Source organism: Poecile atricapillus, chromosome 27 (assembly GCF_030490865.1).
Source record: "Poecile atricapillus isolate bPoeAtr1 chromosome 27, bPoeAtr1.hap1, whole genome shotgun sequence".
NCBI classification, from domain to species: domain Eukaryota; kingdom Metazoa; phylum Chordata; class Aves; order Passeriformes; family Paridae; genus Poecile; species Poecile atricapillus.
In genome coordinates, this window is record NC_081275.1 from 4588995 (window position 1) to 4616237 (window position 27243).

The window sequence follows — 27243 nt, forward strand, 5'->3', positions numbered from 1 at the left end:
GGCTCTGCTCCCAGGGAAGGGAGAAATGACCTCAAAGTGTACCAGGGGAGGGTTAGGTCAGACATCAGCAGGAATTTCTCCATGGAAAGGGTGCTCAGGCCCTGGAAGGGGCTGCCCAGGGAGGTTTGGAGCCCCTACCCTTGGAGGTGTCCAAGGAATGCCCAGAAATGGCACTCAGTGCTCTGGGCTGGGGACAAGGTGGGGATCAGGAGCAGCTTGGACTCGATAGTCTTGGAAGTGTTTTCCAGTCTTAATGATTCTGGGATTACTACAGCTCCCAATCTCTCTCCTAGAAGGAGTACAACTGAGTTGTATCCCCCAGAAGCTTCTCTTCCACAGCCCAAAAAATTTTAACTTCTTGAAAAGTGCAAACATTCCCCTCTCTCTGCATGAGCTGCCTCAGCCACAGCAGAGGGCTCAGCCTGTAACAGCCCACACTGAGAGTGGAACACAAAACACAAACTGGCTTGCAAAAACCTGCTTAGAAACCTCCTAGAACGTTCACCTTCTTGCTGTTCAAAGGCAAAGGAAAGGGAAAAGGAAAGGAATCCTGGAATAGTCTGAGTGGGAAGGTACCCACCAGGATCACCCAGTCCCACCCCTGGCCTGCCCAGACACCCAACAATCCCACCCTGAGCATCCCTGGAGCTCTGTCCAAGCTCTCCTGGAGCTCTGGCAGCCTCGGGGCCGGGACCATTCCCTGGGGAGCCTGGGCAGTGCCAGCACCTCTGGGGGAAGAGCCTTTCCCTGATACCAAACCAAACCCCCCTGTGACACAACTTCAGATCACTCCCTGGACCCTGGAGTCTTCCTCAGAGAAATCCCAGCTCTGATCCCAGCAGGTTCTCTGAGACAATTCCCCAGCCTCACCCAGATGAGCTCAGCCCGTGCTGGACAATCCATGAACCCTGAGGACATCACTGACCACCTGCTGCAAGACCTGGTTGCCATTGAATGGGCAGCACTGAGAGCAGGTGGCAGAACATTCCTGAACCCAAAGCAATTAGTTCCTCTTCAAATAAAACTGCCACAAGCGATTGCAGCAGACATTTCCCTTTACAGCCACGTTCACCTGGCTAAAATCAAAGTTTTAAGGACAAGCAGGACTTTATTAAAATAGACAGGTGATGACAAATCACAAATGTTACCTCTCAAATCACAGTGGGATCCTCTGCACCACACAGGAATTTTGATTAAGTTTATCTCCCCTCTGCTGATTTCACCAATGTGGCCCAAATGTCAATACTATTATGAGAATCTTTCTAAACACAAATTACAGCTGTGCAGACATCTCCAACCAGTTCAGCTCATCATTTGATGAGCTCCAAAAAAAGGTCATTGCTGTAACCTGATCCTTAAATGATGCCATTCAATGACAGTTAGAGGCTGAATAGGGACATTAACAGGAACTCAAACATACAAATATGGGAAACAAAATATGAGGGAAAATTCATAAAAACTGCTGAGAATGGGAGAGTTACTGGTGTTACCAATGGAAGTCAAACCCAGAACATCACCTGCCCAAAGACAAGGTAAAGTTTATTTGTTCAATTCTCTCTCTTCAATTTATTGGAGAGATCAGAAGAACTGATTTAGTATAACAGGGATTTTCTGCTTGGGAGTGTAATTCCCCTTTTAATTAAAATCAAAGCATTCTGGTGTGATTGGATCACTCGGATGCACCACCAGGAACCTGCATGGATGGTAAGGCCCCAGCACAGCAGGGAGATTTTTATCTCTGCACATTCATCTTGGGGCAGGTTACTGGAAGTTCAGGGTTCCCAGACTTCACCTGCCACGCAGGCAAAATTTCCCTAAAAGTAGAGCTGGGTGGAATTTCCCTCTCCTCTCATGCTGTAAACACAGTTACTCCAGGCTCCTGTTAATCCTCCTGTGGGACTGACAATCCAAGTCAGAGTGAGACTCAGGGAACTGGTGTCTGCTTTGAATTCAAAGCTGGGGCAGGGAAAGGACCACAACTGAACCAGAATTTTTATTTTCTCAATGGCCAGTTTTCATTTATCAAATCCTTTGCCACTGGAAAGAGAAGACAAAGTAAAGTTCTCCATGGACCTTTGGAAACTGATTCCTCACCACATCCCACTGGCTCTGAGAAGTTCAGTGCACACATCTATCAGGAGGCAATAATGAGATTTATGACAAGGGCATTTATCTGTTTCTGAGGGAATGTGCTAGAAATGAAAATAAATCAGCTTGAGAGACGCTTCCAACAGAATGCCTTTGGCTACAAAAACAGAATCAGAACACTCAGGAAAAGGGATTTTAGTAAGAGTATAAACAAACAAAACCAAGCACTAAGGGAAGTCAGCACAGTAGCAAAGAGTAAATGTCTCTTAACAGAGCTGCAGAAACATCCCCAATTCCAGAGGCAGGTTCAGTGGGAAGCTGAGCACAGCCAGGATGTTCACAGCCCCATCCCACCTGGATGCCAGAAACACAAATCCCAGCAGCATTCCCTACTTTCTGGGATAAAGCTGGATTGTTCCCACCTTCTTAGAAAGCCAACACACTGGGATTTGGGCACGCCTGGTGAACACACACACAGACACCTGGGGCATGGGGACAAACTGGGGATGCCAGGCCATGGTGATGCCACCAACAAACATCCCTGCAGCCACCTGGAGCAGGAGCAAAGCCCTCCCAGTACCCACTGATGGCTCTGGCCATCCTGTAGAAATTCCTTGCTGCAGGTTTGGTGTAAAGCCCCTTCCTCTCCCTCCAAACCCACATTCCCATTTCCACAACCCTGTGTTAAAAGGGATTAATTTTCTTTGGTGATTGTGCAGAACTTGGAAGTCCCCTCCCTCATTCCCTTCCCAGGACTGAATTCCTTCAAGTCAGTTCACCCTGAGTCCAGAAGCTTTCCTGTCCCCCCACCCTGATGCCCTCCCCTGAAGGTTTTCCAGTTGTACTGCATCCCTTTTCATAGAAAGGCTGCATCCAGCAATCCAACACATGAACAAATTACACATCAGCTTCTCCACTTTCTTCCCCATCCCTGGGGGATACCTAAGTCAATCTCTGGTTTTAAGAAGGGGAGGCAAGTGACAGATGTCAGGGATTTCTTCACTGTTCTCTCCAAAGGAAGAGTTCAGTGCTCAGACTCAGCCTGGCTGGCCCTGGACCCAGGTGCCTCAGGGTGAGCACAGCACTTCATGTTAAATCCCATTAGGAGGAGAAGAGCAGGAAAGCACTGGTCCATTCTCAGCAAGGAAGAAGAGTTAACAACAGCAAATGCTGAGTTCAAGCTGTTAAATACTTTTTTACACCAGTGAAGACTTGACATTTTATGTGACAGCTGATATTAATAAAAGTGACAAACGAGCAGGAGCAAGAAAAAGAAGCAGAAAAAGAACAAGGGACACGAGAGCCCACAACTGTTGGATACTGGCAGATCACTTGGACATGAACTTCACCCAAGGGAAATCAGAGTGGGTGAGAAACCAGGGGGAAGATGGTGAATGTCATCCCTGATGTTATAAAGGGAAAAGGGAGGGAACCATGGGGGTTGGATTAAATTGAGATGTCCCTTTCAACCTCAGCTGTTTTCTGATTGTGTGGTACAGACCTAGCACTTACCTGATGGCTGGAAAATTCTGATAATGTCTTTTTAAGTAGGGAGAAGAAAACAAGACTACAAGAAGTAGCCAGAACAACTTTATTAGGCCAGTCTGAGACAGCTTCCCTCCAGGAAAACATGGGGGTCCCACACAGAGGGTTTGAGGAAACAAAGAAAGCAAGAGAGAGACATTTAGACTTCCCTAAAGATATAAATAGGTGTTAGACATCCTCCTAGATGTGCAGGAAAAGCACAGGCTGAATGAAGTTACAAGTGGATGAAAAGTAGATTAAACCCCACAAACTTTAAAGCACAGCAAGAAATGATCCATCCTGAATTTAGTGGCATGTGGTGCCTGGGAGATGGAACAGAACAGAATGCTCCAATTAAATCTGCACACTGCAAAGCCAAGAGCTACAAACACACTGACAGGCAGGATTAAATACATCTGAAACCTATGTAACCTGATGCACGAGTTTCTAAATTGGGGAGGAATAATGAACTGCATGTTGCAAAACAAAAAAAAAATCATCCCAGTGAGGATTCCACCCAGGCCCAGAGCAAGGCACAGGCAGAACCTGCTGATCCAGAATGGATCCATGTTCTGCTTGGGCACCACAGTCCTGGCCAGGGAAGGGAGACCAAGGCAGGAGAAATAATGATGGGTGATGCAGAAGTTTTGAGAAATGACCTCAGAATCCCAGAGCTGGCCTAGAGAATGCTGGAGGGACTGGATGCAAAGGCTGAGACACGCTGCCCAGCAGGGCCTGGCATTCCCAGCACCCCAGCTAAGGTTACACATGCCTGACACTGATTTTTCATTAAAATTACCCTATTTTCAGAATAGCTGGCTGAGAACCTTTCCATCATTATTCTTCTCTTACAGTATCTGAGTACTTTGAGAACATTAATGCATTAAATTTTAAGGCAGCTTAACAGACAAGCCTCCACTTCAGACAGAACCCAAGGCAGAAAATAATCTGAGTGTCTGCTCATTTCAATGTTCCCCTTGTGTTCTGCTGATACTCCACTTCTCCACCATGGCACTTCAAAATTACAGAGCTCTGAGACCAAGTGACCCCAAGAGGGTAGGTCAGGAGAACAGCTTAAGATGATTCCCAGGAAACAGGAACCACCTTCAAAAAGACTAATTTAGCTTATTTGTGGTAGCAGGAGAGGATGAGGAATTTGGGTTCCATTTCAGTCTCTTAGAAGGAACATGACCTGTAACACCAAAGATTTCTATACCTTTTATTAAACCATAATAACATGTCCATACAGAATTTGCTCTGTGAGGCCTCTACAACAATTAATGTGCCACAGGAGTCAGAGAAATAATCCCTTCTCTGGTGCAAGTCAAGACTGTTTCAAAGCCTGGGGACACCAGAGTGTTCTTAAATAAGGAAAAGATGGTCAGCACAAGTGTTCTGTTTTCAAGCCTGAGAAGAGACTTTACAGTTTTGTTGCAAGTTACAGCTCCAGGCCCCAAATATCAAAAATGTTGTTCCAAGTGGCTAAATATCTGTTGGAGTCAGGGGAAAGAAAAAACAAGAAGAGAGAACACTGTTCTAGGCAAGAGCACAAGCTGCTGAATGAGCTGGATTTAAAGTCTCAGCAGAAAAAAACAGCATTTACCATGGATGGGAAGAAAACATAACATTTGTCAAATAAACAGAGGAGCTTTAGCTGGAGTAAGAGGATGCTCTGAACTGCAGCAGAGAGTAACCAAAGCCAGACTCCCTTCACCACCCAGTGACACAGCTTTACTATGAGCTGGATGGCACAGACATCCTTTAAGGGCTTGAAAAGGAGGAGGATTCCCTGGAAACAGGGCTGTGAAGGGCTGTCCCTCAGGGAAAACGTGACTGGTATCTCCCTCCACCAATGCCCCCAGGTCTGAAGTTCCTTCCTCAGAATTATCATTCCTATGAGTGAGGCACCAAAATGTTTCCAGACATCTTCCTCAAACCTCATCCAGGTTAGGACTTAATTCCATTTGGCAGTCACGAGATTATCAGGAGACAAGCATCAATCTTCCCTGTGAGGGTGGGCAGGCCCTGGCACAGGGTGCCCAGAGCAGCTGGGGCTGCCCCTGGATCCCTGGCAGTGCCCAAGGCCAGGCTGGACATTGGGGCTGGAGCAGCCTGGGACAGTGGGAGGTGTCCCTTCCATGGCAGGGGTGGCACTGGATCAGCTTTAAGGTCCCTCCCAACCCAAACCATTCTGGAATTCTGTCATTACACCAAGCAGGGAGCTGATCTAGCTGAATACTGATCCTATAAACTGTCTTCATTAATGGTATTTTTTGCTGCCAGCTGTATTAGCTCCCTACAGAGCCATGCAGGCCCAAAGCCACCACAGCAGGGCTGGGACATCCACAGATGGGAAAAGCAAACTGCCCCTTCCAGGCCAGGAGGGAGCTCAGGCAGGGTTAGTGCCCAGCTGGGGCTGATCTAACATTTCTGCTCTTGGATAAACCAGGGCTTGTACCACCAGAGCAGCATTTCCCCCCTTGGATGATATGGTTAACTAACATTGATTTATGTGCTCCAAACCCAAAACATTCCTTGGAAGTTAGATAAACCACACACAAATTGCAAGTAATGCTGGAAGGGTCTATAGAGCCTCTGTGTAGTTATGGACAGAAATATTTATTGCATTTGGCGTGGAAGCTGCAGTCTGGGAGCACTGGGCAAAGAACACAACTGGGTGAGCACTGCAGCACCAGGGAGAAAGCAAATTCCTTCTTTTCCTTTCCCAATAAATTATTCACAAAGGTGAACAGCTGTCACACTGACATTTCAGATCTGAAATATAGTTAAGAGCAAGTTATAACTAAGGCAAAGAAAATGAATGTCAGAAAGTTTTTGTTTTTTCAAATTTCAGATAAGCTCTTTAGCCCTGGGGTTAATCAGAGCTCAGGAGCTCTGCTCCCAGTCCAACTTCTTCCCTGAAAAATGTCTCTTTGTGCATGCACAGTAAGAGTATTTGTATTTAATGCAATTTAATGGGGCACACCTTTAATTCATTGCCCAGGGTAATCCAAATACCAGTGGTCCTTCACAGAATCTTTGTCTTCCTCTATTAAACAACACCAGTTATATTTTACCTTCACATGGGGTCCCAGACAAGGACTCTGTACTACAACCACAGAATCAGAGAATCATGGAGCAGTTTGGCTTGGAAGGAATCCCAAATCCCACCCAGTGCCATCCCTGCCATGGCAGGGACACCTCCCACTGTCCCAGGCTGCTCCAAACCCCTTCCAGCCTGGCCTTGGGCACTGCCAGGGATCCAGGGCAGCCACAGCTTTTCTGGTTATCCTGTGCCAGGGCATCTCCACCCTCACAGGGAAGAATTTCTTCCCAATATCTAACCCAAATCTCTCCTCTGTTAGTTTAAAACCATTCCCATTCTTTACCTGTCCATGTTAAAAAAAAAAAAAAAAAAATCCCTCTCCTCTGTGTTATAAACCCCCTTCAGGCACTGGAAGGGGCTCTAAGATCTTCCTAGAGTTTTCTGTTCTCCAGGCTGAACAGCCCCAGCTCTCCCAGACTGGCTCCATGGGAAGACTTCATGAATACACACAACGGCTGCTTCAAAAGGTAAAAATATTTCAAGTACAGAAGGCTGGCTGTCAGCAGCAGTGCTGAGCTGGACACCAGTGCCTCTGGGTAAAAGCTATTATTTCCACAGCCAGCACCATTTCTCCTATTTCTTCTCTCTGCAGAACAGTTAAATATTTAACAAATTTAAGCACTTTATGTTCTCAAGCAGAAGCAGAGAAGTTGTATCTCACTCACAGCCACAAAACCCACGAGACCCAAGAGCATCCCCCCAGAGGCCTCAGCTCTCAGATCAACAGGAATTAAAAGGCAGGAGAGAGAGAATTGGGCACTGGCTGGACCCAGCCTTGGGGTTTCTCCACAATTCCTCCATACGTGTCCAAATCCCCAAGAAAAGACTGAAGGCACATCCCAGGGAAGTTTACTTTGCATCAATTCCACAGGCACTGGAAGCGGACACGCTCCACACACCCCCGCACAAACAGGATGTATCTCCTGATGGAAATCTGTTTTGTAATCAAAATCTTGATTGCTTCATTTGTGGGGAGAGGGAAGGTGGATCAGAAACATAAACATACACAGAAATTATACAGCTATGGATTCCAAGTTCAAATATGAACCCACAGAGATTATATTCCGAGAACAAGGAGCAGCCAGAACATCCCCAGCCACGTTCTGTGACAGAATCAGACACCTGCAGCTGCACACTGCTTACTAAAAATTAAACCCTGCACCATTTATCTGCCTGCCAGCACATGTTTACCAAGTACTGGGACTGCCTTTGCTTCCCTTGACCCAAAAAGAGAAGTTATATTTAGAATCTGTGTTTTTATTTCACAGACTCCGTGACGTGCCATGGCCTGTGCATCCTCCTCAGCACTTCAAACCTCACCACCCCATGCTGGGTTTACTGGGCTCAGGCTGAGGGAGGACAGGGCTCATGGTGCAGCTGCCAGGAGAACTGGGATGTAAAAGAGATTATGGCAGGATCATTAAGACAAAATTTTCTCTGAGCTGCACCATGACAATGCAGTCAGGAACAGGAGCAGTGTCACTGCTATGGATAAATGAAGTATCCAATGAGAGAGGGCTCCACAGAACCATGGAATGGTTTGGGTTGGAAGATACTTTAAAGCCCATCTCATTCCAATCCTCTGCCATGGGCAAGGATATCTTCCACCAGACCAGGTTGCTCAGAGCCCCAGTTTCAGTTCCACCAGAACAGCATCCAGTTAAACCACGTGTCTCACTCCTTCAGACATTCCATGGGCAGGGCTGAGTGCTTGTGTTGGGTTTGTCTCCTTTCCCCAGCCAAGCAACACGAGTCCAAACGACGTTTGGGAGCACCAGGGGAAGAGGAGGCTCTGCTGGATCCCTCAGAAACTGCTGTGTTACAGCACCACCAGAGTATCAGCTGTGTCCAGCCCTCACACACCAGGGGCAGGCCTGCACCCTGTGCCCCAGCCACACTTTTCCAGGTTATACTCACCCATTTGCTCCACAATTTCAGGTGGGAAAACTCGTGAAGCAAAAGCTCTTCGGAAAATATCTGAGAATTCCTTATCCAGGCCTCCAATGCCCATTTTCTCAAAATTCCAGTCGGGGTTGATGATTGACTGCCGGTTCTCCTTGGTCTTTGATTTACCTGCAAAAGCCAAGAAATGGTTTCAAACACACAGCCCAGCAGAACTGCAGCACACACAGGTACAGCCACCAGAACAGCTCTGCAGGTCAGACCCCATCCCACAAACTCTGTGTGCAACTTCAAACCCTGGCCAGGAGGACACTCTGTGACAGGGACACAAGGACAGGAAGGACAGGACACACAGACTCAGCTTGGTAAATGATTCCCAGCCTTCCAACTGCCCAGTTCAGGGGCTTCTCCAGCCAGGTGTTGCTCCTATGTATTGAGGAATCCACAGTAGATTTCTCTGCCACAAATTCACCCACATGCCCCTGGACCCAGGTAACCTCAGCACCCAGATGATGTGGCTGCTGCCAGAAGCAGTATCCACCCTGTTCCAGGCCACCTGGGATGACAATAGGTTTGTCCTGCATCCTCCTCAGTCCTGCCTTTCCCAGTCCCCACCTGCTCTTCCTTGTGCAGCAGCAACTCCACACTGGAACCCTTGTTCCTCTCTCCCTCCCACACCCTCTGATGGGCAAATGGACGTGCAGGTGCTGCAGTTCAGCTGTACCTTCAATACAGGTACAGAATGATGGATGCTCTGCTTTGTTCATATCCCTCTATAGCAATATGTGATCATTCTTAGCAGCCACGTTTAACTGTTCCTAACAACAGGGCCCACACTGCACGAGATGGGTTCAGCATTCCCTTGATCCTGCCCAGGACCTGGGCCCACCACAGCCATCAGTTCTACCCAGGTCAGGAAGCTCCTCCTCCCACACATCATTTACAGTTCTGAATCTCCTCTAGCATTTCCTGCCTCAGTCACTGAGCTCAGTCAGAGCCAGCCTGGGCACCTCATTGCTCCAGCTTTTTCCCAGCTTATTCAATAATCACAACGATTAGCAAAGCCCAGCAGAGATTCCCACTGAACTCCACTGACATCAGCTATTTCCTCCTTCCCTTTCATCACTCACTGACTCATGCAAGGACCTTCTCTCCCACAGATCTCTATTTTGATTCTTTCTTAAGAAACTTTGACAAAGAACTTTGCTGGAGAAGCTTTGACAATCAGCCCATGTCAGCCCTGCTGCCAGTGCTTTCTGATCACTGTAATGAACTCCAGTAGGATCATGAGGCAGGACTGCCCTTAGACAAGACAGGCTGGCCCTTCCCAGTGAATCACCCTTCTAAAGGTATCTAAATTAATGCTTTATTACAGTTCCTGTTGATTTTTTTCTGTAGAGACCTCAGGTTCAAAGATCTGCACCTCTCCAGACCTTCTCCAGAATCCCTTGGAAAGGAACAGCACACTCACCACTCTCAGTCCCCAGATACTGGAGCAATTTGCAGCACAGCTACACGAAACAATTTCTTTACAACTCAGAAGAACAAAGGCAAACCACCACGGTTCACTGTGTGTTCCACAACCTCTTCCAGAGGCACTCCAGGCACAGCCAGACCCCGAGCACAGGTTTGCAGCCCTACAATCTCCTCCTTTCCCTGCTGCTGATGAGCATCAGCCTCAGAGAGCTCCTCACTCTCTCTGCAGAGGAGCTTGGGAGTACTCACAGTGTTCAGAAAGCAGAAAACAAGTACAAATCCATGTAGTCTCACCTTAGGTTTATGCAAGGGAGCCTATAAACAAGCACTGGCACTTTTATCAGCCAGATCAACTTTGCACATGGCTCTCAGCATCCTCATCTAGCAGGGAAACACACAGAGATCTCACAACCCAGGGAAAAGGCAAAGACCCTGCCAATTAACCTTAACTACTGCAGAAATGGAATGTTTCCTTAGATTTACACAGTGCTTTAAGGGTTGGCCCGGGGGCCATTCCCACCCTAGAACAGCACAGAATCACAGAGATCAGTCACAGGTGGTTTGGGTTGGAAGGAACTTTAAAGCCCATCCAGTCTGACCCCTGCCATGCCAGGGACACCTTCCACTGTCCCAGGCTGCTCCAAGCCCTGTCCAACCTGGCCTTGGGCACTGCCAGGGATCCAGGGGCAGCCCCAGCTGCTCTGGGCACCCTGTGCCAGGGCCTGCCCACCATCACAGGGAACAATTCCTTCCCAACATCCAATCCTAGCAGACAAAAAGTGTGCATTTTGCTGCTCTGTTCCACAAGCTCTTCTAAGAGGTACTTCAAGTTCAGCCAAATAATGAATGAACACCAAAATCCAGGAAGTACAGCAAACAGCAGTTCTGTGTGAGCTCAACCAGACTCTTTAATTCTGGTCTAAACACATCTGGAATCAATATTTCAATTCCAAGGGCAGCAAAACAAACAGGAACGTGCCTCTGGATAACATGCCAGGGACAACCCAGCAGCACTTGGGACACAGAGCACCTACAGCCCTGCAGGGAGCACCAATCCACAATTCCCCTGTGTTTATTATCCCAGTGCTGCACTCCAGCTTTTAGGTCAGACCCCTCAGCCAGGGCTGTTCCTGCTCCCACAGAGCTTGGCCTACACTCCCCCCTTCTGGCTGCACCTCAGCATGGTAAAATTCTTGCAGATTGGATTAAAACCTCTTCCACTGGTTTCATAACACAATTTTATGCTAAACAGAACAAACAGAATTTGCTTTAAAAAAATTATTACAGTTCTTCTCATTTCAAATAATGCAGGCCCTTTACTGAAGGCAGAGCTCAGTGACACTCACTTCACTTTCATCTCCTCTCACACAATTTAATTATTCAGAACTTTACAATTCCCCAGAGATCAACAAAGCACATTAAGCAGCTCTGTCTCAGATCAATGAGGAGATTAAATGAAGTACCAATTTGACAGAAGTAAATCAAGGCACAAGAAGCTCTTTTGTCTTGTCTGCAGACAATAAAACAGAATCCTGGGGAAGGTTCCCTATTCCCAATCCAGCAGCTGTCCCACAGGACCACTCCTCACAGCCACACATGTGGGCTCCCTCCACACAGGAGGGAGATCCCAGGTTATTATATGGCTCTGATTATTAACCAGGTGCAATCCCCCTGCTTGCTGTGACTCAGTGAACAGGGTTATTTCACACTGCCCCAGCTGTCCTGGCAGCAGAGCGAAAACTGAACGGGTGTAACCCCACAGTCACAGGTGGGAACTCACTGCCCTGCCCCTGCATGTTTCATTTGGTGTTATTAACAGCTGTACCCTCGTCAGGATACTGAATTACAGCCATCTACAGCCCAGCCTACAGAGCTGTGTTGGGGTTTCAGCACAGGCTGAGTGTTCAGATCAAAACTCTGATGAGGTGCAAGGTGTGGTTACACAGCAGCCTCACATCTTCCACTGCCTGGAGCCACTGTGGCACAGGAAGCAGCTACAGGACACAAAATCCCAGCCCCAAATGTGGCCCTTCAGGGCAGCATCAAACCTCAGCCCCTGCCACAAGCTCCTGCAGTGCTGGATGAGCTGAATTCTCCTGTCCTAAGTGGCTGCTACCCTGGGATGGCTTATTCCTGTAGCAAGTACTCACAGCATTGAGCACTTCCAGCCAAGCAGAGCTGTGCTTTGAAGCCTACTGCAAAAATAAACCTCATGTGTCCCTGAGCCCCCTCCCAGCAGCCTGCCCCTGACACTCCTGATCTGTGGAACAGCAACAGCAAAAGGAGAAGTGTCCTTTACTCACAGACTCTGGGAGGAAGGAAAAAAACAGGGAAGAAAAACAAGAAATAAGTAACATATAAGTGTCTGTTCAGCCTTGAATCACAGCCAGAGCCACACCACCAGCAAGGGAGGGATCTGCAGCTGGAGCCTGAAAGAGTCACACATCTCACAGCACTGGTAAGCAAAGGAACAGCCAAAGGAACAGCAGGTGTCCCTGTTCCCCAGGAAGCCCCCACAGTCCCAGGGCACACTGAGCCACTGCAGGGAAGGGCCTCACTGCCACTCCAGGGCCCAGCTCCCACCACTCAAACTGGTGGCTCTATGGGAACACTCCAGGCCCAGCCCAATCCCTAAACCAGTTTCTTTCTAAAGGAATGTGTGGAGGACACACCAATTATTCCCCAATTTCTTTGATGGCCAAGTGTGATATTGTATGGAGGGATTTGTTTTGTTGAGTTTTTAGAAACTGTCTCTTTAAATCACAGTTCCCAGTTGTGTGAATAAACTCGTGGAAGCAGTTACACACTCAGTGTCCCCTGTGCTGTTCTGCAGCTCCCATGGCCTTCCAAAGAGCAGGACTTTGACATTTTGACTACACATTTTAAAAAAACTCTCAATTTCCTAATCCCTTCTCTTTTAATTAAATTTAATGGGAGAGCTGTTGGCTTGTTACTGTCCCTGAAAACATCATTCTCTGATGTTTGAAGAGTTAAAAGATTTCAAACAGCTGCTGTCTGCTGGATCTACTGGTCCATTTGGCCTTGCTAATCTAAGCCTAAGTGAAGACAAAAAACAGCCTTCAGGCAATGAAGTCTCCTAGGCCTGAAAAGCAGCAGATCTCAAGCATTATTTATTCCTCTGGGTGCAGGAACTCACCAATCAGATTGAGAGAGGAGTTCTCAGCTTTCTCAAAGGCAACTTGACTGTTTCCAAGAACCAAACCAACCTCAATCTGCAAAGGGAAGGGAAAGAAATAATTACATTAATTACCACTAGACTCAGCTTCAGATTGCTCCTTTGGTACATCCAAGCACATCTCAGACGTCAGGAAAAAGCAGCAAAAGCTTCACTTCAAAACTCACTGGGAAGAATGAAAAATACAAACCCCTCCTCTAAAACAAACACCATTGAATGGAGAAGGTCATAAGGTACAAAAACCTGGCTTTTAAGTTATTGGTTTAGTTCAAACCCAACTATTTTATTTCAGCAAGATCTAGCAAGTAAAGGAGAAAATAAAATCATGTCCTTTCTACAGAAGGAAAAATCAAAGCTGGACACATCCAGAAGACAAACTCAAGAGAGGCTGCTTCCATGAATTGGTACTTAAAGATCAAATGGCTATTCCTTGTATCCTTCCCAGCTCTGTAGTTTAGTGGAGACTGCACTGAACTGCAAACAATGCTCCTTGTCTCCTGTGACACAGCCAGATGTGTGACTTCTTCAAAGGCAGGTCACCTAAACTGCTCCTGGTAGCAGGACCTGGTAGCTGGTTGCAGCTCTGCAGTCCCCAAGGAATGGACAGGAGTTCCTGAGAGCCCACCTTCTGCTTTTTGCTTGTTCCAGACTCCCCTTTGAGAATGCTGGGGTCCATGGCTTCCATGTCCTTCACCAACAGCCCAAAAAGCTTGTCATTAAAGCTGAACACCAGCTGTGGAAAGGGAAAACAAATCTCATTAAAAAAAGCTAAAAAGGATTCTGTCAAGATTACTAAGATTTGAAGGGAAAGAGACCTGAAGATTAAGTTAAACACCCAGCTCCTCTGGAGTTTTTTCACTGTAAAGCTCTGGAATGCTGCCCCTGTGCTTTCCCTGCCCCAATATAAGTGTAACACACCTAAAACTGCAGAACATTAAGTCAGCTGGAGAAACTCAAAGAAAAATTCTCCTTCCAAGAAAATCATCTATTCCCCCCCTTCTCCCCAGCTCAATGTTTTGTATCATCTGATGACATTTTCCTCTCACTTCAATAATTGGTGCTAGTCATGGAGAACAATTTAGCTCAAAACTTTCAGATCTTCTGCATTTCAGCTTGACAAGGACACTTCAGGAATAGTGCTAATGAGAGAGAGAATGAATGTAACAAGAAGTAGAGTCCATCCCACAGAAAACCAGGTTGAGTCTGCACAGTTCCTTTCCTTGAGTTTGTATTTCCAAGATTCAGACCCTGCAAGGTGTAAAAACAATGAGAGACCAACCTTGAGCTGTTTTGAGAACAAGGCAAAGCAGAGGCTATCACACAGGGCTTTGCAGGGGCTGAAGCCCATCTGCTGCAGACCTCTGCAGGCTCAATTACAGGAACATCAGCTTTCCAAGGTACCCAGGGAAAATCATTCATCCCTGTTTTGATGCTTAAGTCCATAGAGCATCAATAAATCATGGAACAGTTCAGGATGGAAAGGACCCTAAAGCTCATCCACCCCTGCTATGGGCAGGGACACCTTCCACCACACCAAGCTGCTCCAAGCCCTCTCCAACCTGGCCTTGGACACTTCCAGAAAAATAAAATACACTGCACCTGGGAGGTGCCACTGAGAATGAATTAAACCTGCTGTTTGTCTTGATCTTACAGAGAAGGAAGCAAAAATGACTTGCCAAAAGATTCCAGGAGCTGCCATGCTCACATCCAACCAAGCCACAATGCAGAGAGACCCAAGCTCTCCCAAAACATGGGATTTTCCTCAAAGATTTAGGACAGAGCAGATTCTAAACCCCTCTGCCCATGCTCTCAATGAAAGTCACAATGGTTTTACTTTTCATAAAGACATCCTTCACACAAGGAACAAATCCTGCCCCTCACCCAGCCTTTGCAGAGCTCCTGGCAGTCCCTCACAAGCCTGCTCGTGGTGTTTTAGCCCACTGGAGCCTCAAAGCCCCAGAGCACAGCCCACCTGCTGGCCCACGGAGAAGGCCTGGCTGTTGAACTGCTGGATGAACTCTGCAGCCATCTTATCTGTGTCGTAGGGGTTGGAGTCAATGTTCTTCTTCTGCAGGAAGTCAATCTCGATGGTCATGGTGCCGATGCACTGCTTGGTCTTGTCGAAAGTGTATAAGGAAACTGTGAAAAAATCCAAGAAATAGCACGTTTAAGGACAGCAAGGTGCCCTCAGTGTATTAAACATGTTTGGCAATACTTCCTTCCCTTGAGAATTTCACTTGGTAAAACTGAATAGATTATTTCTGATAGAGACCCTAATTTCTCTTAACCCGTGTTCAACTACAAGGTCAAAAAAAAGTAAAATTTTCACCGAAAATCCCTGCATTGCTCTAAAAACTCTTAATAAACCTTTAAAACAGCTCTAACACCACACAGACTTTGGGGAATGAGGACAATGAAAGCAAATCCAGACATGATATGGTCACACATGGCTGTACCTCCACCCAAGGGTTTGGACACACCTCCAGGAAGCCCAAAAGCAGCTTTAAGGTTAGTCTTGCTCAAATGCAGTGACAAGAGACCATCACTGGTTTTCTGTGGCAACAGGTTGACAAGCTTTTCCCCAGATGAGGCAGCAGAAAGTGAATTACTGCACATTCAAATGCAGCAATGCAATCTGTCAGCCCAAAACAAAACACATCAACAACTGTCCTTCATCCCTGACACTGAGGAAACAGCTCCTACCCCAGAGGTGCCCTTGGGCCCATCCTGACATTTCCAGGTTTCCTTCAGTGATGCAGAACCTGAACAGAAAGCCAAGGGGCAGGGAAGGCACTGCAAGTCACTGCCAGCCAGACCCCACAGGTACAGCACGTGGGAAACAAGAGGCCACTCAGGGTGCAAAGAGGGAAAGAGGGTGGAAAGGAAAGGGCAGCACAATCTACAACTCCAGGGACACTGCTCAGCATGGGTGACCCATGGGCAGGACCTCACAAACAAGGCCCAGCAATCCAGAAACCAGGCTGCAGCAGAAGCCAATGATTCTCCAGAAGACTGAGAAACATTAAAGGTTTACTTTGCATCTGGAGAACAAAGTCTCCTCTGCTACAACAATCATGGCTAAGGATGAAGTAGGAGAAGGGGAATGTGGGAAAGTTGCTTCACTCCATCTGTGATTTCCTGTGCAGCCCTTGGCAGCAGAATGGCTCCAGAACAAACCTGCAGATGCTGAGGTGTGATGGCAAAGGAAGCCTCAGGCATGGGCTGCTGCAGGGCTTGTTCACGTGAAGGAAACAAGGAGAGCCTGTCTCTTGCTGAAGGTGCTACCAGAAGACAGCACACACACCAAACATCCTTCCTGGGATGGGCCACCCTGGGAGGAGCTGCCAAAGACAGATCTTCCAGGAAACAGGGATAAGGATGAAAACACTCCACTATTTCCTGATCTACTGCACTGAGTTCCTTCAAAAGGGATATGGCAGCAGGGCTATCCCTTCAGTCCTGCAAGCAAACACCAGCAGCTCCTCTCACCTTACAAGGCACCTCTGAGCAGTTTCCTTTTTCTTGCTGAACCTCATGGCTTTGTCAAATAAAAGCCTCTGGAATATCAGTCCCTGGATTTGGTCACATCACAGGCCTGAGGTGTCAGCTGCACACGAGCAGCTCTTACATCCAGGACTGAGTGCTGAGGGTACATTCAGGGGAACATGCAGCATGGGACCTGGAATGTCCCAAAAGGGACTGGGAATGCAGCAGGGACCTCCTGGCTGTGGGAAGGCAGCAGGAACCTCCCTGGGGTGGGAAGGCACCTGAGACAGCTCACCCTGGCTCCAGCTGGGCATCTCTACTGGGAACATAGGAGCTGGTGCAGCTGGAGTGCACAGAAGGCAGGACAGACACATCCACTCAGGGCACTCTGCCTTCCCACCAGGAAAACCACTCATCTGGAAAACCTTTACTGTATCATCAGGAGCTCAGCAGGACTCACATCACTGCTCCACAGAGCTGTGGGCTGCATTTTCACTGACATTTAAAACACAGTTTCCACATTATCAGGGGACCAGGACAAAGCACGAGCCCTGGGAAATCACTGGGGTTGTGAACACTTCTCTCTACCTGAAGAATGTCTTTACAAATCCCTTCCACCCAGCACGGAGTCAGATGACATTTAGTCACTGCACAGAATCACTGCATTATTTTTGTTAACACAGGCTCCCACGCAGCTGGAAGGTTTACAGCAAAGCCCAGGACAAGGACAGTCACAAACTGCTCCAAGAGCTGATCACACAGAATATCACTGCTTCTTTCCCCAAAAGACCTGAGTACTGGAAAGCATTGATCTGTGAGTTGGCACATGATCAGCAGCCAAACAAGGGTGAGAAAAAAATTAATTTATGAGTCTTCCCTGTTAGAGGTCCTTCTTTAGTTAAAACAAGACCAGCAAAAAAATCACAGATTAACAGAATCATCAAGGCTGGAAAAGGCCTCCAAGATCACTAAATCCAACCATCAACCCAGCACCAGCACCATGGTCACCACTAAATCATGTCCTCACAAGTGCCACATCCACCAATCCTTCAAATATTTCCAGGGATGGTGACCCCACAACTGTCCTGGGCAGCCTGTTCCAAGCCTTTACAACCCATTCTGTGAAGAAATTTTCCCTTATATCCAACCTGCACTTCCTCTGGCATAACTTGGGGCTGTTTCCTTTCATCCTGTCCCTTTTTCCTTGGGAGAAGAGACCAAGCTCCTTCTAGGTCATTGTATGGAGCAGGGAGCTCTGCCCCAGCCTCCTTTCTCCTTTTCCAGGTTTTCAAGCAAGGTCTGTGAGACATCCAGAAAGGCAGAGACACCCACTCCAGCCTGTCCCTACAAACACATCAGACTTCACCTCTGAGTGCTGATCCATGCTCATGGACCTGCTGAGACCACAGGAGCTGGGAAAACAAACAGCCAGGAGGGAGCTTCCCCAGGAGCACCTCATACCCACAGCCACACGTCTCAGGCTCAGCCCTCCTCATCCTGACACAGGATGCAGCCACCAGCTCTGCCCACAGTCCCAAAGGAGGGAATTCCCTGGAACCACTGTGAGCTACAGTGCCTTTCCAGAGGAAAAGCAGTGGCCTCTTGAACAGAGCACTCCAGTGCACAGAGCAGGATCCCAGCAAGGCAGAGGATGAGCTGCCCTCTCCAGGAGCACAGAGGTGACTCCTGATGGTCCAAAGAACAAATGTGATCCATTACCTGGACCTGCTATAGCAAAGAACATGGAGACCCTCCTGTAACCAGCTGCAGCCAGGAGTCTGGACAGCATGCCAGCAGCTACAGACAGATTTAACAGCTGCACCTGGACCTGACAGTGATCCAAAGCAGAGGGAATAGTGACATACAGCACAAAGTGACAAAAGAGCTAAGTGGTTTCCTCCAAACATTCACCAAGGCTTGGAAGGCTCCAGGAAGACTTGAAATAGGAATAGAAATTTACCTCAGCCCTTCACCTTGCTGCAGAATATCCTGGTCAGTTTCTGGTGCAAACATCAGTGCTGCTCCCAAAGCTCAGCACTGCAGGGCACACTGCTGCTCCTGGCACTAAAACATCCCCATTCATTCCAATGCTGGTGCCATGAAATTCCCCAAGGACAAGAGCTGTCCTCTGTTAGTGGGAGTGCTCTCCAGAGACACAGAACAGGCTATCAAGGACATGTTCAATGTTCATATCTGCATATGGACACTGATGTCCCACACAGAGCCAGGCTCAGATAGCAGCTGGTGTCTGGAGAAACTGCCAGAACAGTCCCCCCAGGTCTGAAAAACATTAAATGCAGAAAAGCTGCAGAGAGGAAAGCAGCTCCCTCACTAACGAAGCCTCACATCACCTGGAGAAGGACTGGAGATCTGAGTTCTCAATTCAGTTTCCCTTCAGGATGGAAACATGAATTCAGCTTTATAAACACATCCCAACCGCTCTGCTGACTGACTCACCATCGATCTCCTGTCCGATGGAAAGGCCGGCCCATTTTCTCTGTAAAACAAGACAAAAATGTCAGAACACCTGTCCTGCACAACACCTGTCCCTCAGAACAAACACCTGTCCCTCAGAACAAACACCTGTCCCTCAGAACAAACACCTGTCCCTCAGAACAAACACCTGTCCCTCAGAACAAATACCTGTCCCTCAGAACAAATACCTGTCCCTCAGAACAAACACCTGTCCCTCAGAACAAACACCTGTCCCTCAGAACAAACATCTTTCCTCTCAAAGGCAGCCTCCTCGCCCAGAGGAGCAGGATCCCCAGGAGAAACTTCAGCAGCAGAAAAAGCTGTAGTTTATGGTCATTTGTATTTGCCTTCTTGTCTGGGAGAAGGAACACAATGACTTTGCTTACAAAGTGAACACTTCCTCCTTTATACCCTCTCCAATACCCACAGAATATCCTGAGCTGGAAGGGACCCACAGGGATCATCCAGTGCAGCTCCTGGCCCTGCCCAGACACCCCAACAATCCCAGCCAGGGCATCCCTGGAGCTCTGTCCAAGCTCTCCTGGAGCTCTGGCAGCCTTGGTGCCCATTCCCTGGGGAGCCTGGGCAGCTCCAGCACCCTTGGGGGAAGATTTGTCAGGATCTTCTTTGTGGCAAGAGATACAGCTCAATCTCCACGCTCACTTGGCTGGTTTTTCCTGAAGGTTTGTCATCACTCTGCAGCAATTCATGTTTTAGGCTCTCAGGACACAAAATTTGTCTCGGCTTTCAGTTAAGAGTGTTAAGAGCTAAGTTTATAGTGACTTAATAATTAGTTAATTATATATAATGTGTTAATAGTTGAGTATATAATACACTCATATAATATATAATGAGTATATAATGAATATATAATAAATATAATGAATATATAATAAAATATAGTGAGTTAATAGTTGATAGTTAAGAGTTCAGTTAGGTTAATAGTGTTAAGAGTCAATATTACCACAAATAAAGGTGATCAAGAACTCCACATCAATAGTGAATGTACAACAAAAAGATGCTCTGGAGGATTCAGAGTGCAGACATCCCTGAACAGCAAACACAGTTGTGTGAGACTGACTGCAATTATCCAAGGCTTTGGGAAATACTGGGAATTAAAACCCAGTATCAGGAATGCCCCAATGCCCAGAGGGCTGAAATAGCTCTGCTATGGAGACAGGCTGAGGGAATGGGGGTTGTTCAGCCTGGAGGAGGCTCTGGAGGGATCTCATTACGGCCTTTTGATACTTAAAGTGGGCTTAAATCTTTTTAAGGGGGCAGACTTTTTAGTAGAGGCTGTAGCAAAAGAAAAAAGGGGAAGTAGCTTTAAACTAAAAGAGGGTGAATTCAGACATTTCATATGGTGAAAATGGTAAAACCTTGCTCCAGGTTGCCCAGAGAGGTTCCAGGGAACATTCAAGGTCATATTGAACAAGGGCTGTTAAACAAACTGCTCTAGTGGGAAATGTCTCTCTTCAGCCAGCCTTTAAAGGCCCCTTCCAACCCAAACAGCTCTATAATCCTATAAATCAAGCATTCACCTCCCAGAAGCTGCAACACTCCCTGCACAGCCCCTTCTCCAAGGGGAGCACCAGGCCTCACCCCTTGGCAGATGGGCTCTCCTGGCTCCACAACAACTGCAACACACAAAAATCAACCCCAGACCTAAGTGTGCTGACTTTCACAACACAAACATCTCCTGCTGGTCATTGCTGGGCACTTTGGGGATCACAAGCCACAGGTGAACATAACATCCCTCACCCACCCATCTGGACAGACACAGTTCCAGCAGCACATCAAAAGGTAAAATGTCATTTGGGGGCTTGTGCCAAGGTGTGCTGAGGAAAAAAAATCTCCTGTGTTTGCAACACAGAGACTGGGCTTTGGAGCAGTCATTGTCAGGGAGATACAAAAGCACCGAATCAGAGACAATGACTGCTGCAGGTTCATGGGATGAGACTCAGGGTGAGCAGTAAAAAGCTACAAGCTTCATTTTTTTTATTTAGAAGTTAATTATATTCATTATTTATTCTAACCATCATTTAACATCTGATGATGACTTAATTAAGAAAGAGAAGACAAAGTGGTTTGGGGTTTTTTCATGCATTTCATTGCCCTTTTCATCTAAAATTACTAATGATGACTGAATGCAGTCAATAAAACTTCCAGCAGGTCTTAAAAATGAAAAACACAGCAAAGAAACCCTTTAAAGTCAAGGGAAAACAGGGAACAATAAAGATTCACAAGGAAGGGCAGATATTGCTTAGGCTTTTCTTTTTCAAATAGTTTATTTCTGGTGGATTTTTAAAGGGTTAAATTACACCTCTTCCAATATCTTTATCCCACCATGCATTAAAAATATAGTAAAGCAATATAACCACAGTCACTTCAGATGCAGTAAAAGCCTCCTTGAAATTTTGCTGGCAGAAATCAAGTTTGTAGCGTACATTTATTCCAATTAGAGGATTTATCTTCAATCCTGATCCCAAAAGAGATTTTGCTTATTCTGTAGCAGAGCAGGAAAGTCCAACCATCCCATACCTGGGGCAAGCTGAAGGCGATGCTGCCAGGGACAACCGAGGGGTGGGTTCTCAGTGTGAAGATGTATTTGTGGGTGGGAGAGGTCTTCACCATAACATGTCTGGAAAAGAGATCAGTATTTTACTTACATGTGTACCAGAAGGGTTTTGCATTGCTCACAGCACTGTGAGAACTCAAAAGACACACCCAGCTAATCTCTGGGGCTACACAGGAAAACCAAAAGCATTGGAGCCACAGCTCAGCACACACACACAGCAGGGTGACAGAACCCACCACCCTCACTGATAAAATGTGATCTCAAAGCCCAAGTGCAAGAGTTTGCACCAAAAATTAATATTTACATCTCCCCAGTAGCCCTTTACTTCAGGATTGCACTGTACATATGAGAGAGAACCAAACCACAAGCACAAACACCAAGGCTGCCACAGCTAAAAATCAACACTGGCTTCACATCTCAAGCATTAACACAAAAGCATCAGTATTTTACCCCCATACAAGCACTATCCCCAGCTGGGATGCCAACTAAAAGTAGATGCGAAGCCCGTACAGGGATCTGAGTGTATTGTTTAGAAGTTTGGTAGCAGAAAAAAATCTGAAAGATTTCTATACAAAAAGTAAAATCAGACAGGCCCTGGGGCTGTTCCTCCTGGCAAAAGGGACCAACTGATCTTGAACTCAGACAGGATCTGTGGGGCTGGAAAAACAGCAGCAGTGTTGGCAGGTGGCCCTGTGGGGAAGGATGTGGGGGTGCTGATGGACAGCAGCTGAACAGGAGCTGATGTGTGCCCAGGTGGGCAAAATGCCAAGGGCACCTGGCCTGTATCAGGAATAGAGTGGCCAGCAGGGCCAGGGCAGGGGCTGTCCCCTGTGCCCAGCACTGGTGAGGCCACACCTCGAGAACTCGGGTCAGTCCTGGCTCCTCACTGCAAGGAAGATGTTGAGGGGCTGGAAGGTGTCCAGGGAGGGGAATGGAGATGGGGAAGGGTCTGGAGCACCAGGAGTGGATGAGGGAGCTGGGGGGGCTCAGCCTGGACCTTCTCACTCTCCACAACTCCCTGACAGGAGGGGACAGCCAGGAAGGGACGGGGTTTGCCCTCTGCTCCCAGGGAACAAGGGACAGGATGAAAGGAAATGACCTCAAGATGTGCTGGGGAGGTTTGGATTGAAAATCAGGAAGAACATCATGGAAGGGGCTGCCCAGGGAGGTTTGGAGTCCACATCCCTGGAGGTGTCCAAGGAATGCCTGGACATGGCACTCCATGCTCTGGGCTGGGTGACAAGGTGGGGATTGGGCACAGATCAGACTCAATGGTCTGGGAGGCCTTTTCCTCAATGAGTCCATGATTCCATCATAGAACAGTTATAAAACCAGAGTGATACAAGCAGTCAGGGGCAGACACAGCAGCAGCCATGGCATGTGCCTGTCTGTCACACTCAGAATTGAAGCTGTCAGCAACAAAGATACTCAAAAGCTGCTTCTAGCTCTCCTCAGCCTGATAGCTCTTATCATGGATAGGCAGACAGCTTGCTGGCATGAGCAAGCAAAACCAAAGGAGGCTGGGATTTGTGTGCTCTGGCAGCAGGGTGAAGGTGGAATCAGGGCTCACCTCACCTTCCTCTCACAGTTGCTGGCACTGCAAGCACCCTTGGGGTACACAAGGCACCAGCTCCATGTGACCCTCATGGTCAAGAAGGGCAGGATGAGCTGTGCTGGCAGCCAAGGCCTACACTCCTGGGCTTTCTCCCTCCCTGCAGACCATGTTTTCCATGCACATATGCTCCCTATACTTTCATTTGCACATGCCCAGCCAATCCAGCACCATCCAAGTGAGGATCTGCACTGGCTCCATCCTGTGAGCGGAACAGCTCCAGCCATATGACAGGAAGGAACATTTGGCCCTTGGAGACAAGAGAAAATGTAGCCCAAACCAGCAGACATGGCCAGCTGTCACCTGCAAACCCCTCCCAGGCACTGCTGGCACTTGGTGGCCTGGCAGGGTCAGAAGCATTTTCAACACACCAAAGTGACACCAGAGCTCCCAGCTCAGGCAGACACTGAGCTGAGTCCTCACTGGTTCTGACCCAAAATCACCCATCAGCTGCCAGACACCCTTCCCTTGCCTCCTCCTCCTGCCCCAGGCAAAAATCCAGGAACCTGGTGTAGGTGGTGAAGTTCTGTACAAATGTTACACAGGTGAACAAGGCATTTATTGGTGCTGCACAGCAGCCAGGGAAGATTTATGAAGATTGGAAGGCAGCAGATGTCACTCCTGCCTTCAGGTAGGAGGACCCAAGGAATTACAGGCTGGTCAGCCTCACCTTACTCCACAGGGAAGTGATGGAGGAACTAATCCAGGAAGCCAAACATACTAAAGCACAAGAAAGTGACTGGGAGTCACTCTGAGCATGGATTTAGGAGTGGTCAGTGTAGTTTTACAAAAGAAAATCCGTCCTGACCGGCACAACAGCCTTCTCCAATGAAATGGTGAGCTCTGGGGCTGAAGGGAGAGCTGGATTTATCCCAACATTAGCAAACTTTCCATGGTGCCTGGCACAACCACCCTCAGATACTGCAGGGTACAGACTGGGCAGGGAGCAGGGCTGGAGGCTGAACTGCTGCACTTGGGGCTGTGGCCAACAGCATCAAATCCCACTGCAGCTCACTGGGATCTGCAAATCCCACTGCAGCTCACTGGGATCTGCAAATCCCACTGCAGCTCACTGGGGTGTGCAAATCCCACTGCAGCTCACTGGGATCTGCAAATCCCACTGCAGCTCACTGGGGTGTGCAAATCCCACTGCAGCTCACTGGGATCTGCAAATCCCACTGCAGCTCACTGGGGTGTGCAAATCCCACTGCAGCTCACTGGGATCTGCAAATCCCACTGCAGCTCACTGGGATCTGCAAATCCCACTGCAGCTCACTGGGGTGTGCAAATCCCACTGCAGCTCACTGGGGTGTGCAAATCCCACTGCAGCTCACTGGGGTGTGCAAATCCCACTGCAGCTCACTGGGATCTGCAAATCCCACTGCAGCTCACTGGGATCTGCAAATCCCACTGCAGCTCACTGGGATCTGCAAATCCCACTGCAGCTCACTGGGGTGTGCAAATCCCACTGCAGCTCACTGGGATCTGCAAATCCCACTGCAGCTCACTGGGGTGTGCAAATCCCACTGCAGCTCACTGGGGTGTGCAAATCCCACTGCAGCTCACTGGAATCTGTAAATCCCACTGCAGCTCACTGGGATCTGCAAATCCCACTGCAGGAGGTCACCCCTGGAGTCCACATGGGACCAAAACTATTTAACCCCTTCATTCCTGAGCAGCTGAAGGGACAGAGCTCCTCAGCCAGCCCACAGGGGACACACCTGCATGTCCTGCTCTGCCCAGAGGGACCTCAACAGATCCCAGTCAAGCTCAATAAGGGCAACTGCAATGTCCTCCAGCCAGGAGGGACAATCCCATGCACGAGTGCAGGCTGGGGGCCAACTGGGGGCCAAGAAGCCCTGGGAACCAGGGGGACAATGAGCTCAACAGGAGCCAGCAACACATCCCTGCAGCAAAAGTGGGTAAGATCCCCTGGGGTGCATTAGCCAGGAACAGGCTGCACTGGCACAGGGTGCCCAAAGCAGCTGTGGCTGCCCCATCCCTGGAAGTGTCCCAGGCCAGGCTGGACAGGGCTTGGAGCAACCTGGGCTAGTGGAAGGTGTCCCTGCCCATGGCAGGGGCTGGAACTGGATGGTCTTCAAGGTCCCCTTGCAGCCCAAACCACTGGGTCATTCCATGATTAGGGAGAGCACCAGAAGCAGGGACTGGCAGTGATTCTTCCTGGGTGGAACAGTGCTCCAAGCACAGCTCATTTCAGGCTGAGCAGTGGGTAAAGCAGAGAACTGTCCAGGAGACCAGGACTGGAAGCAGGAGTTTTCCAGCACAGTATCACCCTGAGTAATCCAAATTAGTATCGACACATAACCAACTGGAAAGGAAGCTGTGACACTGCAGAGTATGAGAGAAACACACCTGCAGGCAACAAACAAGTTCCAACTACAATTCTGAAATACTTCACCACAAAATGCACCTGATGACAACTAACTCCTAACTAACTGGAAGCAGCTCATGAGACAGGAAAAGACCCAAAATTAAACCTTTTTAAAGCCCTAAATGGGTCCTGAACAGCGCATGCAACAGTGACTTCACCATGTAGAGATTCAGCATCTCTGAAGGAAGAAATTAACTCCATCACTGCTGGCCTTCATTTCAAAAACCCAAAATGCAAGAAAATGACAATGCTTGGTAAGAATACCAGGGAGGATTATCCACAAAGATTTGATACTAATTACTATGCTGGAACATTCCATTCACCAAAAACATCTTCAGCAAAGCATAAAGACAGCAGAGCTTGACAACAAACAAATATATGCCAGGAAGAAAAAACAAAGAGGAAAAATGAAAAAAAAATCATCTTTCTGGAAGAAAATACTAGGAAAGGTCAAATCCTGACAGATTCTGTGAGAAAAATCTGCATAAGGTATAGGACCAACCATGTTTCTTCCCAAAGACAGCATGAGCAGGCAGCTTCCAACAAGCTGCAATCAACCTAAGTGTTACAAATGCTCAAAATAAGGCAATAGCAGAAAAACTAAATGTATTTTCCTAAACTAATGTTCACCAGGAAGGAGCTCAGAGAGCTCATGGAGACACATGGGGGAAATCTCAACCTCATTAAGAGATTCTGCTTATACACGAACAAAAGGAACAACAAATCACCAGGGCCAGACAGCTCCCAGAGCTCTCCCAGGAGGAATTGCTGCTCTATTCCATGTGTAAATCCTCGCCTGGAACTGTCAGATCCAACCCATGTGATGCCAGCTCCTAGGAAGGGCTCCAGGAAACTTGGCCCAGGAAGCTCCTGGTAAGTTTGTTGGCCAAGCTGAGCAAACCAAAAGAAACTCCAGCAGACATGAATTAATCTGTGAGTGCATCAGTTTTTGTGTTGCTGAAGCACGAGCTGGGCTCCTGTGAAGGAGGGGATGACTCAGGTACCCATGTGGAGGTGCCAGCAGGGATCTCCTCCCATGCAGTGCATGTTTGGAAACCCACAGCAATCATTCAGCAAGGGCTCCTCAGAACACTAAACTGGCCTAGCAGGGATGGGCTTTCCACGTGAAAGGGAACAACCAGTTCTTAACATGAACAAAAACCTGCCACTGAGACAGCCTGACCAACTCTATCCCCTCACAGCCTGGCTGTGCTCAGAACTGATTTCCCTCTCCAAACTGCACTGGAAGTCCTCAAAGTAGAAGCAGGATACAGGAACTTAAGATGGTGCCACTCCCCAAACCATTACACACCATGCACTGGGATCACACCGTGCATGGCCCCATGTGAACTGGCACAGAGCACTGACTCACCCCTGCCCAGCTCACGGGGTGCAGACAGCAGCGGCA

At 48.0% G+C, this 27243-nt stretch overlaps 1 protein-coding gene across 2 annotated transcripts in view; it reads right to left on the reverse strand.

The window, feature by feature from the left end:
* Window positions 1–27243, reverse strand: part of NSF (N-ethylmaleimide sensitive factor, vesicle fusing ATPase) — a 73275-nt gene that overhangs the window by 31692 nt on the left and 14340 nt on the right. For both annotated transcript variants that reach the window (XM_058857962.1, XM_058857963.1), the window contains exons 3-8: window positions 21795–21894; window positions 19236–19275; window positions 15265–15431; window positions 13918–14025; window positions 13254–13329; window positions 8636–8791 (exon numbers count right to left, since the gene is read on the reverse strand). In XM_058857962.1, the coding sequence (XP_058713945.1) occupies window positions 8636–8791; window positions 13254–13329; window positions 13918–14025; window positions 15265–15431; window positions 19236–19275; window positions 21795–21894 (647 nt within the window). The remainder of the gene's footprint in view (window positions 1–8635; window positions 8792–13253; window positions 13330–13917; window positions 14026–15264; window positions 15432–19235; window positions 19276–21794; window positions 21895–27243) is intronic.